The sequence below is a fragment of the Choristoneura fumiferana genome, chromosome 26 (genome assembly GCF_025370935.1).
Source record: "Choristoneura fumiferana chromosome 26, NRCan_CFum_1, whole genome shotgun sequence".
In the NCBI taxonomy this organism is placed as follows: Eukaryota; Metazoa; Arthropoda; class Insecta; order Lepidoptera; family Tortricidae; genus Choristoneura; species Choristoneura fumiferana.
Window position 1 is genome coordinate 1502035 of NC_133497.1, and position 12500 is coordinate 1514534.

The 12500-nt window shown below is 36.8% G+C and overlaps 2 protein-coding genes and 1 pseudogene across 2 annotated transcripts in view; 2 read left to right on the forward strand and 1 right to left on the reverse strand.

The window, feature by feature from the left end:
• Positions 1-12500, forward strand: part of LOC141443003 (prostasin-like) — a 431412-nt gene that overhangs the window by 110677 nt on the left and 308235 nt on the right. The window lies entirely within an intron of this gene.
• On the reverse strand, positions 448-2355 carry LOC141443010 (uncharacterized). Its single transcript, XM_074108227.1, has 3 exons — positions 2281-2355; positions 1128-1343; positions 448-634 (listed from the first exon to the last, which is right to left on the reverse strand). Exons 2-3 carry the CDS (start codon positions 1327-1329, stop codon positions 453-455), a joined length of 384 nt encoding a protein of 127 aa, XP_073964328.1. The 5' UTR covers positions 1330-1343; positions 2281-2355; the 3' UTR covers positions 448-452.
• The window catches only part of LOC141443027 (trypsin-1-like), a 74855-nt pseudogene continuing 69369 nt past the window's right edge, over positions 7015-12500 (forward strand).

Here is a 12500-nt window from a genome sequence, read left to right on the forward strand (position 1 = left end):
TACTTGCATGCTTGCTTGCATGCTTGCTAGCATGCTTGCTTTTATGCTTACTTGCATGCTTCTTGCATGCTTGCTTGCATCCTGCTTGCATGCTTACTTGCATGCTTGCTTACATGCTCACTTGCATGCTTGCTGGTGCTTGCTTGATTGCTTGCTTCTTTGAAATGTTTATGGTTAACGCAGGCGAAGCCGCGGGTAAAAGCTAGTACAAGATAAAGGGACCCGTTTGTAAAGCCGAGTTTAGACTTAAAATAAAATCATGCAAGTTGCAATACATTACGATCACGTAACACAAACTATTTCGTAGTGATCAACCGAGCGCCGCAATGTAATGCAACTTGCACGATTTTTCTTGCAAGTCTAAACTGGGCTAATTGATTGTTCAATGCTGGCCACAATACCGGTGTGCGGGTTCAGTTTTGTGGATGATGGATGATACAAATAAGTGGAAGTTAAAGGCTCAGTGATACTTGCCAGATATGACGAGCTTGGTGGAGATCAGAGAGCCGCCGCAGATCTGTTTGTAGGGGGTGAATGTCTTGTCGTAGATGCCTGCGTGCCAGGGCAGCTCGCCGCGCTTCCCTTGTTCCGCTTATGATAAGTATGTCTGCTATCGGTGTGGGTGTCCCGGAATCTGAAGATGAATTAATAATTTTGTTATTATTTTTACGCTACAGAGATGCGGACAGCCGTGGTACGGATAGAACTCCTGCAACTCCTTGCTACCTCAAATAACGAAACTATGTTACTTCTGTTCGTTGCTCTTAGAGCTCTCTCCTTACTGTCCCTCTTTCAAACTCTAAATTCTATGTCCATTCAAATACTGTTCCTTGAATATCTTTAAGTCTATGCTTAGGGAGCACTATCTGTCATCTTTCGTATGAATGTTGTACACTGGTTTAATTGGTTATTTTCTGTAAATTGCACCACCTGCCATATTTATTATGGTGCCTGGAAGAGATTGCTTTAAAGCGATAAGGTCGCTTATTGCTTATCATCTTCAAAATGTTTTCTGTACTGCTTACTTTGTTTTGGTGTTCAATAAAGGTGTTATTGTATTGTATACAGCATGAATACGAAAAAAAGTTTTTTTTTGCATTTCAGTTGCAGTGTTATCTCTGATATACCTGGTTGGCAGACAGCAACGTGATCCCAGCTGCCGTCGACGCAGTGCATGTTCAGCAGAACGCTGCTGGAGTAGTAGAAGGGGCGGTTGCACTCCGGCACGACCTCCGTACCGTGAGGCTCTAGCTCGTGGCACGCCCGGGTCCCGCTTACTATGCCATCTCCAGTTACTTTGCAATAGTAATTGACGCTTGGGTCCGGCATCAGTCGGCAGAAACCTAGAAGGAAGGTTAAGCTGAGAGCGCCCCCTTGTTCCCCGTACATAACCAACTTCCATTACAAATTACATTAGAGGACAAATAATTCCTACTCCAAAACCGGTTGTGTAAAAGGATTTTTTTTCCTTGTACATGACCAACGTAATGGGCCGGTAATGTACGAGGAAAAATAATTCATAGTACAATACCCGGTTTTGGAGTTGAATTCTTTAACGCCTTGTACAGATCTATACTTTTTACTGAAGCTAATTTAGGGTCCTAAATGAACTTGATATTGGTCCTTAATTAACTTGGATGCTTCGATTATTCCTTTGTTTATTTAATGGTGTGATAGTAAATAGATATCTTTTTAAAAATCTGATATTTAAATTCTTTTGTATTTACTTGTAACATAGTAATTTAATAATTTAATTTGTAAAAATACATTGGAAATACTCGTGTATACATTTCGGACTTTACGATAAATGACAACTGTTTAAGGCCAGTTGCGCATCATGTGATTAAAGTTCTATCTTAGTCACTCGTTGCTATTATAAGCAGGACAGGAACATTTCAAACTGTCAATTTGCTTAAGAGTGCAGACCTGCTTTATAACTGCCTTTGTGACGAGATACTCCAGGGGTCAAATGAGGGTCATTACTTAAATTTTGTTTATTTAAATCAGTTTATCACATTTTTGGAATCTGATTTCTGAAAACGCTTCACGAAGCCTATTTCTCCAAATGGTTTTAATTTGAATTTAAGTTTATTTCTAGTATACAGCCAGCATCAAAAGTCTGTACACTTTCTTACTTTGTCGTTTTACAGTCATGTTACTAAACGCCATGCAGGATTGTCAATGTGTCTATGCGACAGAGTAAAAAAGTGATCCGCTACTTTTGATGCTGTGCTGACATTACCTATTTTTCTAAATTCCGAAAAACATAACAAAACTCACCGTGAGAAGATACAAGCAGTAATATTTGCTCATTTTTCCAAATCTCGTCCGCTCGTCTCGGCGTCTTCAGGCAATTGATACCTTTATCTCTGTTCTCGTAAAAACATTTAGTGATAGTCTTGACCCGTAGCTTCACACATGCAAACATAATCTTAGTATCGAAATTTACTGCGTTATCACGGAATGTTCGGCATATGCTCTAATATTAGGTATAAATACGAAAGTTTCCGATTCTATATAATTCTTTTAACTACGTCAACTCAAAGCAGCTTTTCGGATTTTGTTGAAATTTGGTACACAGGGTCTGACCATTTAAAATCAAGGCTCAATTCTAGTCGCATAACTGAGCTACTCTTGTCCTGCAACTTTTTTAAAACATGCCCAGTGTTAATTATTAGGGTTCCGTAGCCAAAATGGCAAAAACGGAAACCTTATAGTTTCGCCATGTCTGTCTGTCTGTAAGTCCGTCCGCGGCTTTGTTCAGGGACTATCAATGCTCGAAAGCGTAAATAAGGAGCGTAATTTTGCATGGATATATATGTAAATTATGCCGACAAAATTATACAGTAAAAAGATTTTTTAGGGTACCTCCCTTAGACGTAAAGTGGGGGTGATTTTTTTTTCTCATCCAACCCTGTAGCCCCGCCCCCCTCTAAAACCAAAACCAGAGGGAGAAAAATTTAAAAAAAAATCAGGATGGTAGTATAAGTATATCAAACTTACAAGGAAAACTATAACGGTTAAGTTTTCTTGAGAATTATTAGCAGTTTAAGAGTAAATAGCAGCCTGGTGTAAAATATACCTGGAAGATTCCATATAAAATTCGAAATTTATCCTTAGAAAGATAGGTATTACGAGTACTTTATTTTTTCACAATGGCTACGGAACCCTGTTTTGGGCATGTCCAAAACGGTCTTCGCCGGTTTTATTTTTATTTTCAGACAAATGAATTGTAGTTTTCAATTTATGATGATACCAACCAGTTTCCAGTACCCAGAAAGGCTGACTAGAGGATCCTGGCTGGTCACTGGTGCCTTTACCCTATGTATACGATATTTTTTCGATATTCTAATTGACAAACTAATTATTTAGGTATTTCTAGAAAACCAGCCTATTAGTATTATCGCAGCAGTGGCACTAAAAGGTTATCTCACGTTTTATATACTTTGATTAAGCATAGTTTGTTTTTTTAGTTATTATCGAAAAAACCCAGGAGATAATAATGGCGAACAAAATTGTAAACATTTTCTCAGCTTATTGTCTTCTAAACCAAAATAAAGATAAAAAATTATAAAGGCAACGAGAGTAAAGCCGTGGTACTCTAGTAGTTTGATCTCTGACCTCTGATGCAGATGGTCGTGGGTTCTAGTCCAGGCGAGCATCTCTGAGTTTTCCGCAATAAAGTAATGTGCGAAATTGCTATTGAATAGCCAAGTAGTTAGAGAACCTGACTAAAACTTGAGGTCTCGGGGTCAATTCCCGGTCGAGGCAGAGAGTTGTATAAAAATTACGAATGTTTGTTCTTGAGGATTGGGTGTTAATAAGTAGCTATGTTTCTATCATTTATATATTATGTTTATCCCACAGGTTTATCCGTTATGTACGCATAACGCAAGTTTTGCCTACTTTGGGACTACGTAAGTCAATTGGTGTCAAGTGTCCCGTGATATTTATTTATTTATTCTCAATACAGGATGTCTTATTTTCAAAACAAATGTCACTTTGAGAAATTATACTGAAGTGATTTTTCCAACCCTTGTAATAGCATAATGTCACATACAAATACAATGACCAACAGTTTTGAGGAAACTTGTAAGTTCATTATTAAACAAGACAGACGCCATATTCGGCGGAGAGTGGATTCGATTCATCATCATCATCGTCATCATCAAATCAGCCGCAGGGCGTCTACATAATCTAAAAGGTATCCCATAAACTCCACAAACTAACGGTATATCTGAGCGGTCTGTTAGAACAGTCAAGGTCGGCCAGTCACATCTCCCAATCTCGCAGAATATACTCAGCAGCAGAAAATTTGACCCACTCTGCATACAACATTACCTATTACCTACTGCATACATTTGTGGGCGCTCAGTATATTTACCCTAATAGTGTTGCATACAGGACCACCGTCCATCATTTCATCATATTATCAGCCGTAGGACGTCCGCTATTGGACATAGGCCTCCCCCGTAGACTTCCAGTTACTTCGGTTGGAAGCAACCTGCATCCACCGTGAACCCGCGGCTTTTACTATGTCATTCGTTCATCTCATTGGTGGACGTCCTACGCTGCACTTGCCGATCCGCGGTCTCCATTCGAGAACCTTCCGGCCCCAAAGACCATCTAGATTCGATTAACTAACTTCAATTCTTTTCACAGTTATTGCGTCAAGGAATACGGAAGTTTTTGGGGCGGTTGATAAGTTACAATTAATTATACATTTGTAGGAAAAAAAACAGGACCTACATTTATGCAAAAATGTTTAAAATATTTATTTATTTGCCAAGAAAAAGTAACAGCATGACAGTAAAAGCAATGCGCTGTAAAATTAAAATTATACTTATATAAAAAAAAGACATTAAAAATAAAAAAAAACTTATGTAGGGATTTTTATCCTTGCTTCCCTAAAGCGACGGCAGACCACGCCCTCTGGCCAGAAATCGGAGTGCAGGAAATCTGCTGGTGCTTAGCCGGCAATATAAATATAGATAAAAGACCCATTATATATAGGTAAAAAGCCATTTTGGCATGAAGTAAGTAGGTAGTGTATAGAATGGATATGGAATGACGTCATTTTCCTAATTAGCAACGTCAGCTTGGTGCATAACGATGCCTATAAAAATATGTAACATATTAAATCATAACTTTATATAACGATCATCTGTTCTACTATAAAAACATTTAACATAGTACCTACTTTAAGTTTAATTCATATTTTTGATTTTCATAATTTGATATGTTTGTGTTACCTAATGCACAGTTAGAATAAAAATATTATTCTAGTGTTACTACCTATTCACATAAAATGAATTTCTGCCGGGAAACTCTCATATAAAACTCTCTATCTTATATAAAACGAACTGCTGTTTGAAAAACTGATTAAACTATTCAAATAAAACGCAAGTTGCACAAAAAAATACTTATATTTTAGCATTAATATTCAGGCGTTAAAATTACAACAAATATTATACAATAACATTATACAGGGTGGCCCATTTATATCGGTCAGTATGGGAAAGTCTGAAACTATACGACATACGAAAATTTCTTCTTAGGAACCATGACATCGATTTTAATAACAAGAAAAACTGCATTAATGCATTTAAAAAAAACCTGTACTCAGCTCGGGAACCGAACCTGATTATTTTGAAAAAAAAAACACACTATTTCTATTTAGATATCAATTGTGTACGTCTTAAGAAGTAAATGTGTCCATGAAACATTATGTCTAAAATGAATAAAATGAATTGTTTTCACATACTTTACTTTATTCTAGTAGGTGTTCGAGTTGTCCACCGTTTTTTTCAATACACTGTTCAACAAGGTTAGGTAACGATCTTATTATTGCATCTTGACATGGTGAATTTGCGTTAAAATTGACTCAATGGCTGCTTTAAGGTCTTCAACGGTATCATAGCTTGTTACATAGGGGTACAAACAACCATAGAGAGAATTTTACATGCCAGAATTTGTTGAATATTGTAACGGTGGACACTTCGAACACCTACTAGAATAAAGTAGTTTCAGACTTTCCCATACTGACCGATATAAATGGGCCACCCTGTATATCACTTGTTATATAATTTGGTTTATAAAATGATTTGCCACATTTTGATCAAAAACAGATAGGTGCTGCTCACGATGGTATTTTGAGCTAACGTCAGCTCTACTCTTAATATAATAATAATAAACCATTTATTCCAGGCATCACGGCCCATACAATAAATACCTTAAAGACTAACATACATATTACAATATTTAAAACTAATTAATTATTAATAATTAAAATAGCTTAACTAATAGATATCTTATCATAACTAATAGTATCTATCTACCTATCTATCTGTTTAGCTTTGTTGTGTATGTGTATTGTATGTGTTAGTTTTAGGTATTCTTGATACAGCTCTAATCTACTGTAAGATACACTATCCCAGATTGACATTAGACTACTTACTTTAAAAAAAAATACAAAATTTCCGCACAATAAAAATAAGTTTCAGTTTTGAGGCAGATTTTCAAAATTGTTTCAATAATAGAAAGCTACAATGTGTCTCTAATCGACAATTAAGAATATAAAAATAGATCTTGACAGAAATTCATGTCCCGCTGGAACTTTACAATTTCTCGGGATATAATCCTATACCGTGTATGAAGTTGCGGGCAAAAGATTTTATTATAAGAAATTTGAATTTGTACGCCTATCTTTAGGTAGAAAGTGGAGATTCAAAATAGTTTTAAGATCATTTATGTACACCTGCTTTCAACAAATAAATTATTATTATTATTATTTTCGAAGGATTGGTATTTCTCAGCTCTAGGCTGGTATTAACTACATTTACGGGTTATCCACCAAGTAAATGTAGCAAGAGTTGTAGAATAAATATTTTTTAAGAAGATTGCTGAGGGCTATTTTCAGGGTCTAGTTGCATGAACTTTCTCACTATTCTGCATGTATTAAGTATTGCGGCTTTATTAAATATAAACAATAATTTGATAAGCGCCCACGATTTACATTGACTTGAACGTTCTCGTGTCAGTGCGAGAGGAGTGTTCGAGTGAAGATGCCCCGCATATTACGGACCGCCGTTGTGTGCTGTGTGTTATTGCGTTTAGCGTCGGCCTACGAGTATATTGACGGCGAAAGAAGAGGTAAGTAGCAGTACTTGGTCTTAAGAGCGTTTATACCTAGCTGGCAACGTTGCATTTTTGTTAGTTTTTCTCGATTATTCCATATAAAATTTAATGAAAATTTATAATATTCTTTACAAACCGTTATTAACATTTGACCGTTTTTAAGGAAAAACTTTCAAAAATGCAACGTGGCCAGCTCAGCAGGTCTTAAAAAGATAAATATTACAAGCTTTTTTTTATTTTCACCAGTCCCGTTGTCCGTCTGTCTGTAATCAAATCTTGCAAGTTAAATTCGACCAACTTTCAGTATTTTTTTGAATCAGGCGTTACTTTGCGGAGGTCCAAAGCTAAGCTTATGCAAAATATGTGTGTGGCGGAGGAACTGCATGAACAGGCATATTTTGCATAAGCTTAGCTATCGTAAGGTCGCGGGTGAGCAAGGAAATTCTTTTAGTTCAACTTTCAGTAGTTGGATTGACCTGAAATTTGGTATACTTATGTAACTTGCGTGACAATACAATAATCTGATAGTGACTCCTGGAAGTCCGGCCAGGAACGTCTCCACAGGACGAAACTATTCAACGGTTAATGGCATCGACTTGAAATTTGGTATGCAAATGTAGTTTGGGTGACAATACAAGTACAGTCAACAAACAGTACAGTCAGCAAAAAAAGCTTGTATTAAAAATGTTTTTTTTTAACAAAAACTTATTTTTTACATATTATTGTTATGCCGTTACGGGGTTCCGCTGAACTGATTTATAGAACTGTACAGCTATATAAGAATAAAAATAAATTTATTGCCACAGTTAATCAATTTACATGTTATGAATAAATTAAAACAATCTAATAAATGTAGCACTGCGACAGATTTTAATAGTGCATTTTTTCATAGTGCGTAATTTATTTTGATCGGGAAAAGTCAGAACAGATAATCTAATTAGCAAACATTGTTTTACGCGGTGAACGCAGCGGTAACCGCAGCGCGTCAAACATAAATAATTAATCTTCATAGTACATACATAATATAAAACCGGCCAAGAGCGTGTCGGACACGCCCAAGATAGGGTTCCGTAGCCATTACGAAAAAAAACAAGTAATATTATGTGCGCTATAACACAATTGAAACACTACAGTCTTAAAATCTATTACCAAAAAAAGAGCGTATCTTCACGGCACTTACGTCCTATTGTTGAGAAGCGCAGTTTTTCGGCAATAACTCAAGAAAGGTATACTTATCCGATCATGTTGAAACCAATTTCCGTTGAAAGTATTTATTAAGCGTTACCTTTCCATATTTTTTGCATATTTTTTGGACAAACGGTGTACAAGATAGAGGGGGGACACAATTTTTGCTACTTTGGGAGCGATTATTTCCGGACATCTTCACTTTATCAAAAAAGTTTTTGAGAAACCTTACAATCTTTTCAAAAGAGCTGTCGAACTATGTGCCACACGTTGATGCGAGTTATAATTTTTTTTTTTCAGTTTATAGAGTGCCCCCCCCCCCCCAATAAATATTTATTTTTGTAATTTAACTACAAAACTAAATAGCGGCTTTGACAAGACATTCTGTACTCTAAATTTCATTGATATACATCTTGTAGTTTTCGAGTAAAATGCCTGTGACATACGGACGGACCGACAGACAGAGAAACAGACAGGCGGACTTGACGAAACTTAAGAGTTGCGTTTTTGCCATTTTGGCTCCGGAACCCTAAAAACTAACCTTGTTTATTACGTAAAACTCGTCTATTCAACGCAAGCGGTTCGCGCTTGCGCACGACATTACTAATACTAGTGCTCATTTTTTTTTGGCTGCCATTTCTCTTTATGCGTGTGCACGGTCACCTGCCTGAAGTAGATTACTACTGATATTAAATGATATTGTACCGGATAAATCGCGTCTTAAATCGAGTTTAGCTCGACTGTTTCAGGCTAATGCGTACTATAGCACAAAACACTGAAGCTGGCGTCCACTGCATCGGAATCGGAGCATGCGGAGCGGACGGATTTCTTGCTTTATGTAGAACTAGCTTTTGCCCGCGACTTCGTCTGCGTAGATTTTTATATTTACACAATACTCGATAGGAATGAAGTTTATGTCCCGCATTGGCCGTTTCGTGGAATTTTCGAAAAATCGCTTCAAACTACAACTAAACAATCAACTGAAAAATCTGATCATGATCAATACGTTTCACATCTAAATTGCTCAAGAAATAAGATTTTTATTTTTCGCTTACTATTTTCCTACATCGAGTGATCGCAAAGATTGGATTGCATCGCAACCCAGCCTCGCGCTGGCTTGCTGTTTCAGCCGAAAGCGAAGCGGCCTGCCTGGCTAGAGCGCCACTGAGTCTCCCATCGCGGTCTTCCTCAGACTCCTGAGACCGTGCCGTGCCCCTGGTAGTCCTAATGCGCTGCGAGACTTTCGCAAAAGATTCGTTTTTTTCGGGAAGGCATGGTAACGCCTAAAAAATGCGAGTCCCAATTCCGAAATCGTTTGAAATTTACTCCGTAAAAGGAAGAGAAAAATGTTTTTTTTTAAGTACTCACCTTCGTGACAATTATTAAGTGCTTAAAAGAGGCAATACGTATGAATATGGATGTGATATAATTCGTCATCATCAGCCGGAAGAGGTCCACTGATCGACAAAGGCCTACCCCTTACAACGCCACAATAATAATACTCGTAATAAATCCATTTATTTCGGGCAACTTGGCCCATACAATAAATACCTTACAGACTAACATATAATCAATAATATTACAATACAAATAAATTATACATTACAATGAACGACAACTCGCCACTTGCATCCACCGGTTTCCCGCAAGTCTCACAATGTCGTCATTCCACTTGGAGGGAGGCCTGCCAACGCTTCGTCTTCCGGTCGCCGCTCCTCGAGGATTTCTCTCCCAATGGATATCTGTTCAATGAGCGATGTGGCCTGCCAATTGCCACTTCAACTTGCATATAATTTTTCGAGCTATGTCAGTGACTTTAGTTCTTCGCCGAATTGCCGTATTCCGGATATAAATAAATTAGGAACAATTCATGACATTTTTCTATTAATTAATTATACGCGTGTTGAATATGAGTGTTGATGTTACCACTACGTAACTATGTTTGTTTCATAGTTCCCCATAAGATGGCACTGTGAAATGTGTGTCAATTAATTTATTGTCGTTTAAATTTGTTATATTATTTAATGAATTACCTAAATTTCTTGATATCCGTACTCCTTCTTTTAAACTTAGTCAATTTGGCTAAATCAGCGCCATCTGTTAGTGTAGCAGGGTACTCGATAGTCGTACAACACTTGAAAATAAGTCTGCACCTCCTTCCTAAGTAGCGTCATAAGATTCAGGTGCAAACTTAACTTAATCAAGAGTAGCGGCTACCGCCCCCCCCCCTCTTTCAGGGTAGGATTTTTAAAGTCTATATAACCTGACCGGGGATTTTCTCGCCAGATTAGTAAAGCTTGCATGAAAATCCGTTCAGCCGTTTTCACGTGATGCGTGGTCAAATAAACAGACAAACAGATAAACAGACAAAAATTCTAAAAACTTTTGGAACGTGTTCTGTTATCGATTCTAAGTATCCCCAGCCAACTTTTGTATAGTATAAGATAGATGTATAGAATTATACTCGTACGCGTGTTGATATGTGTGTTGATTTTACCATTAAGTACTTATAGTTCTTTTTTTTAGCATTAGAAAGAAGGCAAGCGATCTTGATGTGTCTTTTTATTGAAAAAAAAAAACTTTTGAAAAATAAGTCACAGCAAATAGTAACAATTAGCAAGGATATAATGATCATTTACATGCTTTTGGTATCATAAAAGAAATAGTAACTGTTTTTTAAAACGTTTTTCAATAAAAAGACTCGTCAAGATTATTTATCCTATTTCTAATGCTAAAAAAAACTAAGTATAACTATGTAAGTAAACTCTTTTTTATTAGTTTACTCCATTACATACTGTTTACCCAGTTCTCCAAAAGATGGCATTGTAATGTGTGGCAATTACTTTATTGTCGTTTAATTTTAGTCGTATCATTAAATCAATTAAATTATTCAATTATTTGTTGATATCCGTACTCCCTCTTTTAAACTTAGAGTTAATTTGGCAAAATCCTTCCTTACTCGAGTCACAAAGTTATTAATTTCAGTGCCATCTGTTAGTTTATCAGGGTACTTGATAGTCATAGCATGTATTTGAAAACTTGAAGGTGGAAACTTAACTCAATCGAATCGAATGTAGTAGCTACCTCCACTTTTAAGGGTTGAATTTTTATACCCTAAGGGTCGAATTTTTATAGCCTATAACCTGGCCGGGGATTTTCTCGTCAGATTAGTAAAGTTTGCATAAAAATCCGTTCAGCCGTTCTCACGTGATGCGCGGTCAAATAAACGACAAACAGATAAACAGATAAACAGACAAACAGACAAAAATTCTAAAAACTGTTGGAACGTGTTCTGTTATCGATTCTAAGTATCCCCAGCCAACTTTTTTTCGAATATCTTCCATGTACAGACTTTCGACCCTCTTCAGCTTTATTATATGTATAGATTCTATGCTACTGCGTGCACTGGATCGGCATTTGCGTACGCTCCGATTTCAATGCAGTGGCACGTTCACACCAACCGATGACGCAGCACGAGTATTTAATACTGTTTTCCAGCTCGGGGATACCGACCAACCAAAATCCCGGTTAAAATTCGGATGACGACTAATCTCAATGGCTTCACGCACTACCCTCAAGCCGAAAACCCGAGCTGAGCTGGAAACAGTATTAAATACTCGTGCTGCGTCATCGGTTGGTGGGAACGTGCCTTTACGGAGTGATGTTGTTAGTGTTGTGTCAAATCAAAAAAAATCAAAAATCTTTATTCAGGTAAACATGAAATAATATTTCTAAACAGGGCCGGAATTTCCTAGTAAGTGAATATACACCTGTGTCAGGAAATCCCGCTCTTCCACAATAGCAATAAGGTATTCAATAAATATTACCCGAAGTAGACGTAAATAACATGCATTAATTAGTTACATTTAATTTACAGATTTATATGATATTTTTCTTTAATTATTTATATTTAATCTATATTCTATATTATACTTATTCTATATTCCTATTTATTTACTATAATAACTGTGGACATGTTGTTTTGTGTGTGTGTGTGTGTGTGTGTGTGTGTGTGTGTGTGTGTGTGTGTGTGTGTGTGTGTGTGTGTGTGTGTGTGTGTGTGTGTGTGTGTGTGTGTGTGTGTGTGTGTGTGTGTGTGTATGTGTGTGTTTGGCGCTAACTATGTTCTTCCTAATAGAATTTCTGTTTGCTCATAATTAAGTATTTTTAACATATCT

Excerpts from the sequence above, each read along its gene's own strand:
- LOC141443010 (XM_074108227.1), bottom strand. The coding sequence starts at position 1,329 with ATGCCGGACCCAAGCGTCAATTACTATTGCAAAGTAACTGGAGATGGC. Across the intron at positions 635-1,127 it reads CGTTGCTGTCTGCCAACCAG|ATTCCGGGACACCCACACCG; the intron begins GTATATCAGAGA and ends ATTCATCTTCAG.